We start from the raw sequence: 19,602 nt of genomic DNA on the forward strand, positions 1-19,602 counted from the left end.
GTGGCCTGTTAACACCTCTGCAGTCCTAGGACCAAAAAAAGGGGTTAGTATTGGGTTACAGATTGTTACAATAAGCCATAAATCCAGTGTCTGTCCAGTCCATGTTTTTTAATGTCTAGCTGAGTAATGAATTTAAACTCCCACTGTGCACACGTTTCACAAAGCAATCAATCTTTATCTAACCTATCACTCCTCATCCTCAAAGGAAACCTGCACAATACTTTCAAAAGACACCCGCCTCTCGTTAGTTAAGAGTAAGGATCTATATTTTTGTGGTTACTGATCAGAAGAACCTTTGTGATGGATGGGTGAGGTTGTTTCAGAGTTTGTGGTCGACCTCAAGGTGGGACTTATTTGGGTGACTTACCTGAATGTTTGAGTGTTTTGTAAAGCAAAATCTAAAAGTACAATTATAGTCTGACTATGTAAAAATGGCACCACTTTAATCAACAGACCTGATCCTTGTAGGTATTCAACCATCTGCTTACTTTGCTAACTAAAATATGTATTACTTCTTTTTACCTCTAGTTACGCTCCACAACCAATGAGACTCCAGAACAGGGGTTCTCAACCTATGTACATTGTGGGCCGCATATACAGCTTTCTATGAGTTTTGTGGGCTCACCCACACAAGAATATTTATACTACCTGTATGGCCCTGAGGATATCATATGGGCCACAGATGTGTGCTGATTGGGCTGCAGGTATCCAGAACATTGAGCTGATTTCTATTCTGGCTCATGCATCATCAACAGAATTACTAACTAAGTTCAAGCTGCAGAAATTTTTATCTTTGATGATGCTTGATCCAGAAAGAACAAAGAGTTGATTTTCTAATTCCAGGTTGAGTTTGCAGGGTAGGCAGGCAGAAAAAATACCTTTACTTGTAAAAACTGAGTAGTACTTGACTGCTCCATATGCACTGACATCTTGAGAACATGCCCAAATTCTAAAGATGCTTTTTGGCTGCAGTGTAGAAAATCAGCTTATTGGAAACAATGTAATCTTCCAAACTCTGCTGTAAAGACCTTGTACCAAAAGCTCGGCTGCGTTCTGGGCCTTTTGTGCCACTTGAGCACATCCTCCTCTTAGCCGCATTGTAGGGAGTCAAGTGAAGGGAGCATTGCTAGACCAGAAGGTACTCTCTGGCTGTGCTTAGCTGACATATTGGCCCTTAGAATCTGCTTAACTGGTGGAAATTAGTTCCATACGCTGCTCTAACCTGTGCTTGAGGTCAGGGTGGTGTAATTACTGGCTTCCTGGCAGCCCCTCCCTCTCTGCCAAACTTCTGTTCAGCACCACAGAAAATCTGACCCTTTACTCTAGTAAACATACTTTTACTGATTTAGCACTTTCACCCATGGCTGAAAACAGATCATGTATGACAAGTGGAGCACACTTCTGCTAACAGGTATCAGCATTCCTCACATGCATTTTGGCAGTTTAACTGACCATCATTAACCAATGTAAATAGGTTGTGGCAATATGCCAAACACTAATGCACATTGGAATCTGCTTCACAAGTAATATTAGAGAGGGAAGTTTAAAACATTTTACAACTCTGCTCTGTGTTTTCCAGATATCAATGAATGTGAAGGATCTGAACTCTGTTTGCCACATGGGGAATGCCTAAATACAGATGGTTCTTTCCACTGCATTTGTGAACAAGGCTTTTCAGTTTCTACAGATGGCCAAACATGTGAAGGTGAGATGAGTAGTGAAACCATAGTGAATTTCACCCGGTAGCCATATGCCACAGTAAGGATTTAATGTAGTTTAAGAGCTTATGTTGCTAAAAACATTTCAAACAACATAAAAGTTGTCTTCTTCCTCATTTGAAGCACCTAAAGCTGCGTTAAATTTTTTTAAAGAGAATCTAGAGAACTAAATATTAAACGCTATGTTAATGCAATATTGAATGTGCATAGTTAGTCACAAGAAGTTAAGAAATGCAAAAATTAGGCCAGATTCTTACTTATGTAAGTGATCTCATTGATTGTGTGGAACTAGTTGGATAAATAAAGTGGTCACAATTTGGCTGTAAGATTCCAAAACCAACATTAATGTAGCAACCTTGCACATAAAGTATATGGTGTTTTATATTCTTGTTTTTCTGGAAAACATGTAGCTTAATATTTCTGTTCATGTCATAAAATGTATAGTATGAAACATAAGAACAAGCAGCAAGACTGAGTGAATGTTAGAAACTTAACTTCTGCTTTTCTTGTCTTTTGGTGATTAACTGTGCAACCTTAATGCTTTATAATATTTAATAAATTAAACTGCAGTGTGTGGGGGATTTAATTGAAAATGGAAAGTGAGAGAGAGAGAGAGAATGGAATAAAGAAATGGGAAAAGGTGAGGGAGAAGCAAAAAGACACACAGCTGTAAAGTGAGAAAACTATTCATAGTTGGAAAATATTTTCTTTATTTTAAAATCCCCTAGAGGGGGTGGAAGGAGTGAATTGGTCACAAAATGCACATAAATTAGAGGGGGTATTCAGACTCCTGGCAAGTTTTAAGTGTGACCATTATTGCTACAAAGTTTAGGCACCTTTAATTTAGGGCTTCTCAAATGTTTTAGCAGTAAAATCTTAACTTAATTTTTTAATGTTCTGATTGCTGTATTTGAAACATTAAAACCCTGTTTGTAATATGTTTAAAAATACAGACATGGAGGAAATATTCCTGCAGTAGAAATAAATCAAACTGGAAATCATGTTTAATTTCTATTTGCATGAGGCTATTTTAAAATCCTGTCATAGTGTTTTAGACATTTTTTAAATTTTTTTGTCAGAGCTACAAATAATTAGGTCTTCAAATTAGAATTTTTAATTTTAAACCAAACTCATACATTCCCCTCTTTTTCTCCCTCCCCCTTTTCACATGCGCGCGCGCACACACACACACACACACACATATAGATCTTTTTAAAAAATGGTAGTAAAAACAGTTCCAGTAATAACAATGGTGAGAAACCTCAACCACAGGCATGGAAAGTTTGCAGATGAGGTGCACTTGGGGTTTTTGTTTGGCTCCAACGTAAGAAAGTGTCCTGTTGCTGATTGAAAGCACACACTTGCCAGCGGTGCTGCTCCATTGTCCTTAGGGTAAATTTTAAAAAAGAGATTTATGATCCATGATACACAGAAAACATATTGCCATCAACAAAAAGTAAAAGTTCCACTAACCAGATTAAGAATGGCCATTCATATAGATACATGGACTATTCAGTCCAGAAATATTGTGAAACATATAACAACGATTCAAGAGAAATAAAACCAAAATTAAACAATGCAAGCAAACAAACAAACACAAAAAAACAGCAGGCATCTTAAGAAGCAATTCTAGAGAATTCATGAATAACAGAAATACTGGATAGCATTATAAGCAGCTTTGTGTTGGAAATTAGGGGAGATGGACTTCAGACACCCAACCAGCTTCTCCACTCCAAATGTTAGTGTTGGAGGCCAATTAACCCATGTAAACTTATTTATATATGGTGCCACCTCTATAAACCTCACCCCATCAGTCTACTCAGGGCTGGTACAAAGACCTTCTCTGCAATGGAGGGGGCACATGGAGACGTCCTGCTTGGTTACTGTCTTCATTCCCCCCACCTTGTGAAAGATATACCAGGGGGAAAATTGAAGTAATTTTTGTCTAGCATATACCTGCTGTAGTGATAACTAATAAAGCAAAACATGCTGTTGGCAATGGGACATTGCTGTACTACCATGAAGAGATTGGAGTAAAATATTTAGAACTGATATGGCACCTACCATCTTGTCAGTGCCCAGTAATTAATAGTAGCATGAACTGAAAGAGCCATGTTTTTTTGTGCCATTAGAATAGCCTTGTCAGGTAGAGAAGAGACAGTGCATCTGAAGAGTTCTGGCAGTGGGATGCATTTTTATAATCTCAAACAATGAAAATACTTCAAAGTTGTCCCAGAAACCAGACTGCTAAAATTATTCATGTAAAATTGTGCAGGATATATAGACTCCATCCAGTGTTTAGCAGGGAAAGGGTTAAATGTCTTCAGTTTCTAAACAAGAATACTATAGTAGGTGTCTTCCTCACCATAGAGCGTAAGGAAGAAGTCAGAAAGGTTTAAACTAAACACTCTATATAACAAGAATAAAACAAAACTCTATGTAAAGGAACATTATCAAGGTTACAAAGTCAGGCACTCAAAAAGTTAGGGAATGCCAGAATTAAACAACCACCTCAACTAAACAAAAGCAGTAACTGCTAGTTTTAGGGGTCCCACAAAACAATGAGGAAGTCTGGCTGGGTCTGTGCCAGTTAATTAACCAGCACTATTCCCAGAGATGTGGTGGCATTATTGATGATGATGGTTATGTGTACAAAGTTAATCTTAATTACAAACAAAAAGCCAGATTTTTTAACCAAATAGAAAAGGATGAAATCAGAAGAATATTTATATACAGGCATCTAAATATATTTATAAACAATGGAGAGTAAAATAAAAAGTGTAAAACCCATTAACCATGCTTCACAGGTAACTGGTGGTGTATATGGGATGCAGATCAGGCAGTATATTCGACACTAGGAAATGTACTTTAATAACTTGACTAAACATGGCTGTTTATAGTCTCCTGAAGCAGTAATGATCCTTTTAATTTATAATTAGCTACTGTATGCAATCATTTTAATTTTAAAAAATAATACAAATATAAAGATCTAAAGCTGAAAAAAGCTTTCAAGCAGACACCAATCACTTCAGTCCTGGTTTTTGTATGTCCATAATTTTCAGAATTCAGTTTAGCATAAAATTTAAAAAAAAGAACAGAAACAAAAAGAACTTATAACATTCCAGGTGCTGTGAGAGGATGTGGCTTCCAGCTGCGGAAGTTACTGTTCTGCACACTAGTTGCCTTTATGAATTTTATTTCTAGATAAGTGAATGAGAATAGCTGTTTATATCATCAGAGTAGAGACTAAGGACATTTTGCTGGATTTAGCTGCCTTTAGTAACCTGGAAAGAAGATTTTCCATCTCTCTGGGTTGTTTTCTTACAAGTTCAGATGTTTTCTGAAAAGTTAAAAACAACGTAAGATGATTAAGGAACTTGTGTGGTTTAATCCTGGTCTTGAGTCTTTATGGCTACTGGCCAAAGTAAACTGCACAGCTGTGTAGACTCTACCCTCTTCCAAGGAGTAAATCAAACCTTTGTAGTAGCTGTGGTATTCCATCACTGCCCCCTTCCCAGGAGCTGAATCTGGTGATCAGGCTTGACGGAGTTACCTAATAAGGAAACTCTTGGAAGTAACACTGGGGGACTCATTAGCTTTCCATTGAGCTTGTTGAGATTCTTGCAAAGGTTCTTCCCTAGCCGACTGTCAGCCAGCTTTGGCAGCAATAAGTCATGGCAGCATCCTTGGTGCTAAGCAACAGCCCTGTCCTGATACCCAAGCCTCTACTCTGGTCCTGGCGACACTCAATTCTGTCCCCAGCTCCACCCCCAGTGCCTCTTCCGGGAACCCCCCCAGCATCTCCCCTCTCTGTGCCAAGAACCAACTCACACATAGTAGCTCCCAACACCTCTAAGTGCTACCATAACATGTCTGTATCTTTCAGCCCACCTGAGCTCCCCACTCTTTCTGCTTCTTCCCTACTCCACTTCGTATCTGTCATACCTCTGAGCTGTCAGGGCACTTCCGTAAAGAATAGATCTTTCTAAAACAAAAAAAAATGGAAATTCATACACAAAAACACTATATTGTGTATCAGTTAAGGCTATTGTACACACAAAATACCTACCATAAACCTCAACATTGGGGAAATGAGAAGTTAAGTGATTAAAAATACATAATTTCTACCCCTCCATCCAGACACCTTACTACTTGCATAGCCATTGTTCACCACAGACTACACATCACAATCTTAACTGTGCCCTTGCTGGGAAGAGAGGGAGGTTTTGGGAAGGAGAAGCAGGAACTCTGGCACTCCTCTGGAGCCATAGGTATGGTCCACTAAATGTGCAAGTGAATTCCTCCAATGTAGTATGCAGAGGCCATCATCACAGGCATGCTGGACCCCCAACTTAAATATTCTACAGTGAAGTCAGAAACTCCATCCTTGACCTGTCAAAAGTAAACCCAAAATAAATTCTTGGCACTTTCCAAAATGGGCCACCTTTTGGTGAACGCTTAATAGTTTCCTAGCAAGCTTCAACAGCCCTCTCACATGTGCTGAAGTAGACAGATTGGATTCCTAGCCATAATGTATCCACTCTGACCCTGAGACTAAAGCAGTGAGCCAGAACTTGAATGGAAAACAGAGAAACCTCTTCCTTAAGCTGGAGATGCAAATCACCATCACCACATGGGATAGCCACCCAGCAATACTTCACGTGGCCATCTAAACACTATATTCAAAATCCTAGTTATTCTGACTGCCCCTCATCATTACTATTATTGTTATTTATTAGGAGTATTATGGAAGTACCTAAAGATCTCAGCCAATATTGGGACCTTTTTTGCTAAGCACTATACTGTACAAGCATGTAGAAGGAAACAGTCCCCACCCTGCAAAACTTACAATCTGAATAGAATTCAGTGCAATTTAAGCAGATACCTAAAGTTAATCACATCTTTAGGTGCTTTTCTGAAAGCAATGTTTCCCTTAATTTGGATTCAAGTGCTTTGCAGAATAGGTATAGACTTAGGTACATGCTTAAATGTTTTGCTGATTTGAGGCATTCCTTTTAAGATCTTAGTTATTCAAGCCTCATCCTGTACTCATTATTCAGGTAAAAATCTTACTGATTTCAGATCAGTAGGAGTTTTGATTAAGAAATGCGGAACTGGCACTAGATTTTGAAATATATTGTAATTACAAAGCTACATTTTAATTGTATAGACATATGCTATCTTAGTATGTTCCCCCACTTTTGTCTCCATGTAGCAAGATGTTTGCCCATGACAAGTCACATACTTTACAGAGTGATTAAAGCAACAAATGCCCTTTCCGGCTGTAAAACAGGAGGCCTTTGAGTGAGCTGTCTAGACAAGGAAAAATATTTGGTGCTTGGACCCTTTCTGTAGGTTCCCAGTCACTCACTGTATGAGTCAGTCGTGTTCAGACTGTGTACTTTTAAAAACAAAATCATCCTCTGTGGATGTATTATATATTTAATTAGGACACTTGTTGCAATGATGGATTTTGTTTCTGCTGCTTTTCAGTCAATAACCTCACTTTACCTTTTGAGAACAGACTTATATGATCCTTTCCCATTTGTTTTCTTTAATATATAGCTATTAAGAGAAAAGGATACTGTAATTTATATAATTTTAAATCCCTAGTTCTTGTCTTCTCTGTGTAGACTTTTAATAGGATAACTGTGTTCTGTGGCTCAGGAATCCCTGTTATTAAATTGTAATTGGCCACTGGAAATATATGCAATGCCTTGCTTTGTATTGTCTAATACACTTGGCTCTCAATCTTATATTCCTTACTCAGACAGAATTCTCATTTGATCTGAATGGAAGTTTTGTCTGAATAAAGAGTGCAGGATCATGACCTTTCTCTGTGGCCACATGTACAAAACTCTGCAAACCACAATATGAGGTTAATGAATAAAATAAGATCTTATTCTCAGTAGCAAGAGGAGACAGTCAGAAAAGTGCATCCATAAGTGCAGGTATCCTGGGTCTCTTATAGTACACTTGCTTTTGCTTTTCTGACTACAGTGGATACATCTTTAATAATAATTGTACTATAGTTATGGTGATTGGTTAGGAGATGGAAGTATTTGGAATCCAAGACAAGTTTTTGACCTCTCAACCTTGATAATATTTCTTTAACACTATAATACAGATACAGGTATTGGCTACTCTTACTGCTCTGTTAATTTTACTGATTTTTTTTGTGATGTTGAACAGTTCAATAGCCAATTATTTGACAGCCCATTCCCATTCCTATTATCACATTCAGTTCCTTTGAGATAAATGTATTAATGATAGTATTCTTTGCCAAAGACAAATAACCATTTTCAAGATTAATTACTGCAGTATTTTTCCTTGATCTGTTTAATAAATCAAGATAAAAAGAATTATATTAAAAGAACATGTATTGGCAAAAATCAATTATCTATTGACTAACCACTGATAAAGTTTTATTATTTCATGTTTCCAGGTAATATTATCTTTAATAGTAAAATATTCTTGTGGCAATCCAAGCTACAAGTGAAAAAATTATACCAAATACAATAATAAATATAACAAGAAAAGAAATTTCTAAATTTCAGAGCAATATTGGAAATTTTACATTAACATAAGTATATATTTTACACATTTTTAAATAAGTTTTATATACATTAATAGAGAGGATAATTAAACAGAACAGCTCAGGAGAGAAAGTGGTAAATTCTCCACCACTTGGAGTCTTTAAAACAGGATTAGGTGTCTTTCTAAAAGATATGTTCTAGTTCCACCACAATGTATTGGGCTTGATGCAGGAATCACTGGGTGAAGTTCTATGATCTGTGTTGTACAGGAGGTCAGACTAGATGATCAGAGTAATCCCTTCTGGCCTTAGAAGTATATGAGGGAGACTCTTCCCCCCTGCTCCAGTCCCTTTATGCCATGTAAAGAGGCCAGAACAGCATAGAGAGGCTCTGAAGGCCCTAGATCCAGCTGAGGGAAAATTCCTTTAGAACACCATCTGAGGCAGACAACCAAAGGTTGTTCTCCAAGTACTCCTTCACAAGACTCTGCATGGGGATGGGAGTGGCGCTATGAGTGGGATGGGTGTGTTGGGTAGAACCACAGCCTGTAGCACTGCAGAGATTCTGGGTAGTACTGCTGCGGTAGGCAGACAGTGAATAGAGACTGGGAATGGATGAGTCATTACACAAAGTAAAACTATTTCCCCATGTTATTTCTCCCCCCCCACCCCACCCCCCACTGTTCCTCAGATATTCTTGTTAACTGCTGGAAATAGCCTACCTTGCTTGTCACCATGAAAGGTTTTCCTCCTTCCCCCCCCCCCACTGCTGGTGATGGCTTATCTTAAGTGATCACTCTCCTTACAGTGTGTATGATAAACCCATTGTTTCATGTTCTCTGTGTGTGTATATAAATCTCCCCTCTGTTTTTTCCACCAAATGCATCCGATGAAGTGAGCTGTAGCTCACGAAAGCTTATGCTCTAATAAATTTGTTAGTCTCTAAGGTGCCACAAGTACTCCTTTTCTTTTTGCGAATACAGACTAACACGGCTGCTACTCTGAAACCAGTGAAAACATAGGTGCCGACTCCGTGGGTGCTGCGGGGCTGGAGCATCCATGGGGAAAAATTAGCAGGTGCTCCACACCCACCGGCAGCCAAGCTCCCCGCACCCCCAACCTCTCCTACTCCCCCGAGCATAGCGTCCCTTCTCCTCCCCTCTCAGCACTTCCCGCCCACCACCTAACAGCTGTTTGGTGGCGCTTAGGATTTTCAGGGAGGGAGAGGGAGGAGTGGAGACGTGGTGCACTCTGGGGAGGAGGCAGTAAAGAGGCGGGGCAGGGGTGGGGACTTGGGGGAAAGGGGTGGAATTGGGGCAGGCAGGGGCGGGGCCAGGGGCGGGGGGGTCAAGCACCCACGGGGCAGAGGGGAAGTCGGGGTGTATGCCAAAATTTAGGCAGCCATTGAGGGGCAGTGACCAAGTGATTCAGAGACCTTAGATTTCCTTGACCCCTTTCAATTGGACTTTAGATCTGGGCATTTTTAAGAGACGTCATTCATATCATTGCTCAGTGATCTCTTTCAGGAGATGAACAAGGCATGTCTTTCCTGATTCTTTTAGGCCTTTGGTATTATAAATGATGAGGTGTTGTTGACACAGCGCCAAACTCTGGGAGAGGTAGACAGAGCTGCACTTGAATGTCTCCATTCTTTCCTTTCTGAGAGAAACCAAAGAGTAGCATTGTGGAAATGCTCATCTGTCCAAAGGATTCTCTTATATGGGGGTGGTTCAAAGTTCTATTCTGTCAATTTTCCAGCCGAATGAATATGTAAAGCCTTTAGTAGAGATGGCAAGAATGAGTATAGGTGCCATCAGTATGAGGTTGGTTGGGAATGAGATATTGAATCTCCATTCCCAGGGTTTTTTTTCTTGGAATCCTTCTGTAATTTACTTTTTCTCAGTTTCTGTATGTTTTAATGGGCACAACTAATTTCACATACAGCTACAGCCTAAACTTGGCGCATTTTATAAATTAAAAAGAATCACTTCGTTCACCACTGAAATGCAGCCACCTCAGCAGCAGAACACTGAAGGTGTTTCACAGTGGACAGCATCACTACTCAACATTTACAATAGCTTTTAGAAATGGAATGCAGAAATAACTTCTCCATTTGAAATTGCAGGGGTGATTTAAGATGGCAGAATGTAATAACCCAAACTGGGATTTAGCCAGGATACTGGGGTTAACATTCTTACTCCTGAAAAACATGCCATGAGATTTTTAATGACCACAAGTGGTCAGGACTTCAGTTTTAGGTCTTATTTTGAATGGAGATTAAAATAATATATTCACAGTATTCATAATACGCTTATAACAACAGACTGCTCTCTGCCACAAGCAGACTCTTTATAGGCTGACGTGGCAATTGAGTCAATCAGAAGAGCAGACTTACTCAGCACAGTACTCTAGGATGCTCACTAGCGAGGGCAACAAACCAGAAATAAGAGCTACACACTTAAGACCTCAATTTGAAAATATTTCTGCACCTGAAAAACTTGACACACCTGAGTAAGGGCTGTTCATGTGTATAAATCTACAGAATTAGTGCCTAAAGGCCGGCTCTGCAAATCCTTGCTACTGGCACCTGTGCAGAAGGCCAACATAAGGTCTGTGCTTCTCTGTAAGTCCCACTTATGCACATAAATATGCTTATGTTCCATTGATTTCAATGGGACTTAAATACATTTATGTGCGTTGCTGAATTGGGGCCTCAGTGTGTTGGCTTTTTCCACAGGCATGAACTTTACCAATATTGTTTACTGTTCAACACTAAAATGATGGACACAATAGAAAACACTAAAAGAGAGAATTCCATTTACAAGAATTGTATTATTTACGGTGATTTTTGTTGGATCAAGCTCTAATATTGTGGAGAGGAAGATGGCTAGAATTTGCCAGTCTTGCATAAAATTAAATTTAGGAAGTTGTTGTTTCAGTGTTTGTCTATCTGCATGCAGCTGTTATAATAGAGTAAATCTGAAGCATGTATGTACATCGCTATTATTATATTGTTCTAGAAAAATGTACTTATAGATGCTCATAAGTTAATTATCTGTAGAATATTATCTGACTAGTAATATTTTTATTTCTTGTCCTTTGTATTTGTTTCCCTTAAAATCTATAGATTCACTAACTGTATCTACTTGTAGAGACGTAATTGTCTACCTGTCAAACTGCCTTTGTATTATGTCTGTCTGATGTTAAAATGTCTTATTTCCAGATGTTGATGAATGTGTTAACAGCACTCTATGTGGCAGTCATGGGTTCTGTGAAAATACACCTGGTTCCTACCGCTGCCTTTGTTACCAGGGGTATCAGGACCCACAGGATGGGCAAGGGTGTGTGGGTGAGTTTTTAGATTTTATAATCAGTACTGCATCACCTCAGTGATGAAAAACTGATTTCAAAAGAAATTTTATTTCTTCATAAAATTATTTTGTCTTCCATCATTTTATGTTAAATTGCACCATTTCAGAGTAATATAGGACTCAAATATATCTTGCTCTCTAAACCCTGTATACCATGTTGGTAATTACTGTGCATCTGTTAAAGGAGAATCTGTTTTTAAGATTGGAATGGAAACCAACAGCAAATAAGCTGCGCCACTCATTTTATCTATTTAAAAAAACCCACTATTTCTGCAAATGTCAGGCCATTCACAAATATAAATCATAATGGATTGAATTTAATACTTCAGCTTATTTAAATGCAACATCTGTTTAGTCTCTTAGTTGACTAGCCAGAACTCTGTACTACCTCCTACAGGAAATATAGTCTGGCGTGTGGTACAGCCTGTCTGAATTAAACAGCACACCTCCTTAGAAACAGTGTGTTTGAACAGGTTTTAACATTACCTTCAAGCTCCAGGAAAGACACCTATCACTGTGAAAAGATGTGAGAATTCCATAAATGTGTAAATATTGTAGATTTCTCTAGTGAGTAATAGATTTCCAAATCTGTTGTTAATAGTGATGGTTGGACCTGAGCACCACAAGTTTCTAATATAAAATTAATACCAGATCAACAAAAGGTATTCGTTAAGCAATTTCTTCAAACTAGATTCAGGATGAAACACATTTGCCAGTAACACTACGCTGAATGAAAACAGAGGGGAATGAAAGAGTGGTAAAAAATAATTTTTTTATATAAATTCAGTAAAAAATGGTTTTACTGAAAAATTCTTCTGGTCCTCTTTTAGGGCTCAGCTTGCAAGGTGCTGAGTATTCTGACCCATATTTAAAAAGAAAAACAGTTTTAGACCTTAAATTATTTTTCATTAAAATGCGACATTTGCTACTCTTAACATCTGGTGTGGGAGCACCACTACAGAGAGAGCCAGTGCTCCTTTTGAAATTCATTTCAGTGTGACGGACCGGATTCACAGCACTCCCTTCACACAACTCAGGCAGGCAGCACAAAGAGAGCTTTGGAGGGGATTCCTTAGGACCGAAATCTATCCATCGCTGGAGGGAAATCCGCAGAAGCCATAAAGCCAGCATACCTGGCTCCTGTGCCACCCATCCATTGCAGCCCTAACATAATATGGGATAAAGGAGTGTGGCCAGAGTTCATGGTGTCCTATTATTCCCAGATAATGGGAACCAAGGCCAGTATTAGAACAATAATGGACATAAAATTAGGGAGGCATAAGCAACAAGCCCCACCCTTGTCAAGAGGCTACACAAACAGAAAACTCAATAATAGTGGGGGATTTGAATTATTCCCATATTGACTGGGTACATGTCACCTCGGGGGGGATTCAGAGACCAAATTTCTAGATACCATTAATGACTGCTTCTTGGAGAAGCAAGTCCTGGAAACCCCTAAGGCAGGGGTGGGCAAACTACAGCCCATGGGCCGGATCCGGCCCGCCAGCCATTTTAATCTGGCCCCCGAGCTTCCGCTGGTGAATGGAATCTGGGGCTTGCCCCGTTCCGGCGCTCCAGCCAGGGAGCAGGGTGGGAGGCTGCTCCACACAGCTCCAAGAAGCAGCGGCATGGCCCTTCTCTAGCTCACACATGTAGGGGAAGCCAGGGGCTCCGCTCTGCACACTGCCCCCACCCCAAGCACCACCCTCCCAGCTCCCATTGACCGGAAACCACAGCCAATCAGAACTGCAGGGGCGGTGCCTGTGGATGGGGCAGCGTGCAGAGCTGCCGGCCATGCCTCCATGTCTGAGCCGGAGAAGGGACATGCTGCTGCTTCCGGGAGTCGCTTGAGGTAAGAGCCACCCGGAGCCTGCATCCCTGAGCCTCTTCCCATGCCCCAATCCCCTATCCCAGCCCTGATCGCCCTCTGAGCCCCTCGATCCCAGCCCGGAGCCCCCTCCCTCACCCCAACCCCAATTTTGTGAGCATTCATGGCCTGCCATACAATTTCTGTTCCCAGAGGTGGCCCTCCAGCCAAAAAGTTTGCCCACCCCTTCCCTAAGGGGAGATGCAATTCTTGATTTAGTCCTAAGTGGAGCACAGAATTTGGTTCAAGAGGTGAATTTAGCTGAACCCCTCAGTAATAGCTACTGTAATGCAATTAAATTACATTTCCTCCTTGTAGGGGAGGAAATTACCAAAGAAACCCACCACAATTGCATTTAACTTCAAACACAAAAATGAGGCGGCTAGTTAAACAGAAACTAAAAGGAACAGTCACAATAATAAAATATGCCTGCAAGCTGCATGGAAACTATCTAAAAACAACATAATAGCATCTCAAACTAAATGTATACCCCCAAGTTAAAAACAAACAAACAAAAACAAATAAAAATGCCACCATGACTAAATGACAAAGTAAAATAGGCAGTTAGAGACAAAAAGACATCCTTTAAAATTGGAAGTGAAATCCTACTGAGGAAAATAGAAAGGAGTATAAATGCTAGCAAGTGAAAGGTAAAAATATAATTAGAGAGGCCAAAAAAGAATTTGAAGAACAACTAGCAAAAGACGCAAAAATTAACAAAAAAAAATTCGTTGTGTACATGAGAAGCAGGAAGCCACTGGATGATTGAGGTGCTAAAGGAGCACCCAGGGAAGACACAGCTGTTACACAGAAGCTAAATGAATTATTTGCATTGGTCTTCACTGCAGAGGATATGAGGAAGATCCCACAGCTGAGCCATTCTTTTTAAGTGACAAATATGAAGAACTGTCCCAGATTGAGGTGTCAAAAGAGGAGTTTTGGGAATAAATTGCTAAATTAAATGGTAATAAGTGACCAGGACCAGATGATGTTCCCCAAGAGTTCTAAAGGAACTCAAATATGAAATTGTAGAACTATTAACTGTGGTAATAGCAGTTTTAAAGCAGCCTCTGTACCAGGTGACTGGAGGGTAGCTAATGTAATGACAATTTTTAAAAAAGGCTCCAGAGGTAATCCTGGCTATTACAGGCCGGGAAGCCTAGCTTCAGTACCAGGCACATTGGCTGAAGCTATAGTAAAGAACAGAATTATCAGACACATAAATGAACATAATACGTTGAGGAAAAGTCAATACAGTTTTTGTAAAGGAAAATCATACTTTAACAATCTATTGGAATTCTCTAAGGGTGTGAATGAGCATGTGGACAAAGGTGATCCAGTTGATACAGTGTATTTGGACTTTCAGAAAGCCTTTGACAAGGTGCCTCACCAAAGCCTCCTTAGCAAACTAAGCAGTCATGAGATAAGAGGAAAGGTCCTATCATGGATCAGCAACTACATAAAAGAATAAATGGGTGAGGTTTGGCTATGCATTACACAAAGTAAAACTATTTCCCCATGTTTATTTCCCCCTCCCCCCACACACACTGTTCCTCACACATTCTTGTCAACTGCTGGAAATGGTCCACCTTGATTATCACTACAAAAGGTTTTTGTTTTGTTTTTTTGTTGATTTTTTTTCCCTCTCCTGCTGGTAATAGCTCACCTTACCTGATCACTCTCGTTACAGTGTGTATGGTAACACCCATTGTTTCAGAGTAGCAACCGTGTTAGTCTGTATTCGCAAAAAAGAAAAGGAGTACTTGTGGCACCTTAGAGACTAACAAATTTATTTGAGCATAAGCTTTCATGAGCGCTGTAGCTCACGAAGGCTTATGCTCAAATAAATTTGTTAGTCTCTAAGGTGCCACAAGTACTCCTTTTCTTTTTGCGGATACAGACTAACACAGCTGCTACTCTGAAACCTGAATAAGGAAGTGTTATTTACCCACTTCATATAATACAAGAACCAAGGGTCACTCAATGAAATTCAGAGGCAGCAAGTTTAAAACAAACCAGAGGAAGTACTTCTTCACGCAACATGCAGTCAATTTATGGCACTTGTTGCCAGTGGATGTTGTGAAAGCCAAAAATATATCTGGGTTCAAAAAAGAGTTAGATAAATTCATAGAGGATAGCAGAGCCAGTGCTAGCCCATTGGGGGCCCTAAGCAGGAATATTTTTGCCCTCCCTCCACAATAGTAAAACAAGCATGTTCTTACAAATAAATAAATAAAAAGCAAATTGGGAGGGCTCTTGAACTGCTCAGGGCCTTAAGCAATTGTTTAGTCTGTTTATGCGGTCTAGTGCCAGCTCTGGAGAATAAGTCCATCAATGGCTATTGGCCAATACGGTCAGGGACACAACCCCATGCTCTGACTGCCAGAAGCTGGAACTGATTGACAAGGAATGGGTCACTTGCTAATAGCCCTGTTCTGTCCATTCACTCTGAAGCACCTGGCACTGGCCACTCTCAGAAGACAGGATACTGGGCTAGATCAGTGGTTTTCAACCAGGGGCCTGGGGCTGTGAGGGGTTTCAGGAGGTCCGCCAAGCAGGGCCATTATTAGACTCGCTGAGGCCCCGGGCAGAAAGCCAAAGCCCCACCACACAGGGCTGAAGCCTGAGCAACGTAGCTTCATGGGGGCCCCGTGGCATGGGGCCCTAGGCAATTGCCCTGCTTGCTACCCCTTAATGCTGGCCCTGGCTTTTATATGCAGAAAACCAGTTGTTGTGGCACAGGTGGGCTGTGGAGTTTTTATAGCATATTGGGGTGGGCCTCTGCAAGAAAAAGGTTGAGAACTTCTAGGCTAGATGGACCATTGATCTGACCCAGTATGGCCATTCTTATGTTCTTATGTTGTGTTCTCCCTCCACTGCAATGGATGGATCTCACTCACAGCAGAGAATCTGGCCCTATGAACTGTTCTTAAAACAGATTGGCCTTTGTACACAGTTTGTACTTCATTAGAACTGCATCATGACTGTTCAGTTTATGGCTTTTATCAGATTCTGCTACAAGCTGTCAATAGGCCTTTTCAACTTAGTTTGTACTTTATTTCTCTAAGGATTAGTAGAAATAGAAGAAAGACCTTTACTGTTGTGCATTATCTTTCACATGATTTAATTTATGGGATACTGTTATAATTCGTAAAGAGTTCTGATTTTTAACTCTTTACTAATAGAAACCTGAGAGAGAGGTTACTGGTTATATGGTATATGGATAACTCCTGATACCACTCACATCAATGGCAAAAATTCCTAATGACTTCAATAGGATTAGGAGCTGACTCTAAAAATCAGAATGCATAAATGCTTTTTAAAGCAAATATCTGTCTGTTTCTTAGTTAATGTTGGGGGGGGGAGTTATTATTAAACAACATGTTGACAGTTTGCTTTAGTTTTTCCGTGCCTGCAACTTCTAGTTAGGCCTGTTTGACCTTGTTGAGATCCTGAAGGTGCTTAAAATGAAGCAGATGCATAAGAGTTTGCAGGTTCAGAGCCCGGCTGAGCTCTGTATTCTGAATAGGAGTCATTTGCACAGTATAGCCCATCAGTCAGGAAGCAATGAGTATTTCCTTGATTTTATATAGTTTATTTTATAATAAGTGGGTGTTGCCAACTTGTAGAAGTCTCTGGTTACCTACAAAATGATGGAGGTGTCAGTAGTGACTACATAGTACAGATTGCATTGAGAATTTAAATTACAGTGGGGGTAAAATCGCTGTCTTAAACAAACAAATGATTTCATTGAGTTTCCAATTTCTGCACACTATCTCTTCCTGGGCAAAGGGAGTTTTCTATAATGTTTCCTCTGCCAGTGTTACTAAATCTTTTAGAAAACAAATACGTTAAAATGCTCTTTCATAAATATGGTCCTGACAGCACCCACCTTTGTTCAGCTCCCTTTAGCTAGACAACTACAGCTCCTACGAACTCCAAACTAAACATGCACACTCTGATAATGTCTTCCAAGTGAGCTAGTTGGGAATTTATATGTAAAACATTCTAAATGATCCTCCTAATTTGGCATCACCTATTCTGGTAATGCCCAGAATACCTAGAGCTCTCCCATTCCATGAGCTGTTTCTCTTTTTTGTTACTGCCTGCCGTCCTCCATGGTTGTGTTCAGCACATGGCTCCAGGAAGACAGACTGGGCTGCTCCAGGAGCTGGGGGATGGTTATATCCAGTTCCTCACTATCATACCCAAACATGCAACACCCAAACCTAGCCTCAGAAAAATGATGTTACCAATGTACAGAGTTTTACTGGCAAAAGTAATGATTACCTTACAAGTTCTGAGGGCACAGTTAAGTTAGTGCATATGTGCACAATTCTGGAGAATTGGATGTATGCTTTGCAGGTGGCTACATGGCGGAAAGGAAAGGGATTTTGTTGTGCAGGTGGGGAATCTGAGTCTGTTTGGTTTTCTGATGTTTGGGTGGTAAGGCATGTTTAACTTAAGACCCCAATTCAAGAAAGCACTTAAGCACATGCTTCAGTTCATCACTTAAGGACATTTTTAAATCCCATTGTCTTAAGCACATACTTGGGTGCTATGCTGAATAGGGATGCTTTCCTTGATTGGGCCCTTCATCTGATGTGAATGCCAGTGTTGCTTCAACTTGTGATTTCTTTAATTTTAGTGATTGAATTGAAAGGAAATAAATTTCTGCAAAATTAATTCTACGGGAGTGATGGGGTTTTTTTTCCAATGGTTTGAAATATAAACTCAGATAAATTAAGCCTATTTGAACTAATCGAAATAGGCTTGGCAGGATTCAGTTTAAATAGATAGATGTTGATAAACATCCTGAAATCAATGGTAAAACTGTCGGTAACAAGAGTGCAACCTGCAGGGATCGGGTGTCACCAATCCTGCAGCAGTGCAACTGCAGCCCTACTGTTATGGTCCTGCTCCCTCACTCCAGTGACGGTGGAGCTGCAGGGTTCTCTCTCTGGTGCCACAGGGCTGATGGTACCCGATCACTGCAGGCGCAAGGTGTGAGGAAGGCTTTGGTCCTGGCAAGGCAGAGCAGAGATCCCAGGCTAGGTTGTGAGAAGAGGGAGGCTGAGCCCCCAGCCACGAGGGAGGCCACCCTGCTGATGAATGGCTCCATCCCTGGCCAGGAGCCATTTGCAGCTGGGTGGCCTCCCCCATGGCCAGGGACTTGTCCTCATGGCCCTGGCTGGGGGTCTCTGCTGTCTCTGTCAAGAACACGATCTTCCCTCACCTTGTGCCTGGATGGATCAGATGTCACCAGTCCTGTGGCTGTGCAGGGAGACCTCTGCTGTCTGACCCCACTCTCTCACTCATCTGCCAGGAGTGTGGGAGCCATCCCTGATCAGGAACTGTGCAGCAGTACCTCACAGCCCCTTGCAGTCCTGGCCAGTATCTCTACTCCTCTGGGCCAGGCTCACAGCCTCCCCCTCAGCTTGGGCCCTGTGGCTGTGCAGGGGGCCCCTGCAGCCCCACTGTCAGTACTGGGAGCTCTCAGCACCCCTGCTGTCAGCCCTAAACCTAACCTAACCTCCACCCCACCTTAATTTCTGGCAACTATAAAAATAGTTAAAAATCAGAAAAAAAATAAAAATTACTCATTGATGTAACTCATTGAAATTAGAAAAAAAATCAAAATTGAATACTGTCAATCCTAAATACAAGCTGTCCCATATGGCGCTGTGTTGATATTTGCTTTTCTTTTGTTATGTCACAATCAGTGGTTTGTGTGTAATATTTTGCATACAATGACTTTTCAAATACTAAGGCAAATTCAGGGGGGAAAGTAAGGAAGAGAAGAAGAAGAAAAGAAAGTTTGTGGAAGCTTTTTGTTTCTGGCTGTTAGTAAAATGAATGGGATTCTGCACTGTGGAAGAACCTCACAGTTTTGCTGAGTTGGATATGTGATCCTGAGATTATAGGAAATGTTGAAAGTATTCAAACATGCTTGTAAATGATTTTGATGTAAACGGTCTACCAAAAACATTTTTTATGGAAAATATGTGTTTGCATACTTTGTAAACAGTGTTCCCGAAAGAAGACTTTGAACTTCTTGATATGCAGCAAACAAAATAAAATAATTAATTAAATGAATTTAGAAAGTGTCAA

General features: G+C 40.5%; 1 protein-coding gene across 8 annotated transcripts in view; it reads left to right on the forward strand.

Moving 5' to 3' along the window:
- The window catches only part of LTBP1 (latent transforming growth factor beta binding protein 1), a 391,697-nt gene that overhangs the window by 292,137 nt on the left and 79,958 nt on the right, over positions 1 to 19,602 (forward strand). For all 8 annotated transcript variants that reach the window (XM_038397049.2, XM_038397051.2, XM_043511538.1 and 5 more), the window contains 2 exons: positions 1,580 to 1,705; positions 11,477 to 11,602. In XM_038397049.2, the coding sequence (XP_038252977.1) occupies positions 1,580 to 1,705; positions 11,477 to 11,602 (252 nt within the window). The remainder of the gene's footprint in view (positions 1 to 1,579; positions 1,706 to 11,476; positions 11,603 to 19,602) is intronic.

The sequence above is a fragment of the Dermochelys coriacea genome, chromosome 3, assembly GCF_009764565.3.
Source record: "Dermochelys coriacea isolate rDerCor1 chromosome 3, rDerCor1.pri.v4, whole genome shotgun sequence".
Classification (NCBI taxonomy): domain Eukaryota; kingdom Metazoa; phylum Chordata; order Testudines; family Dermochelyidae; genus Dermochelys; species Dermochelys coriacea.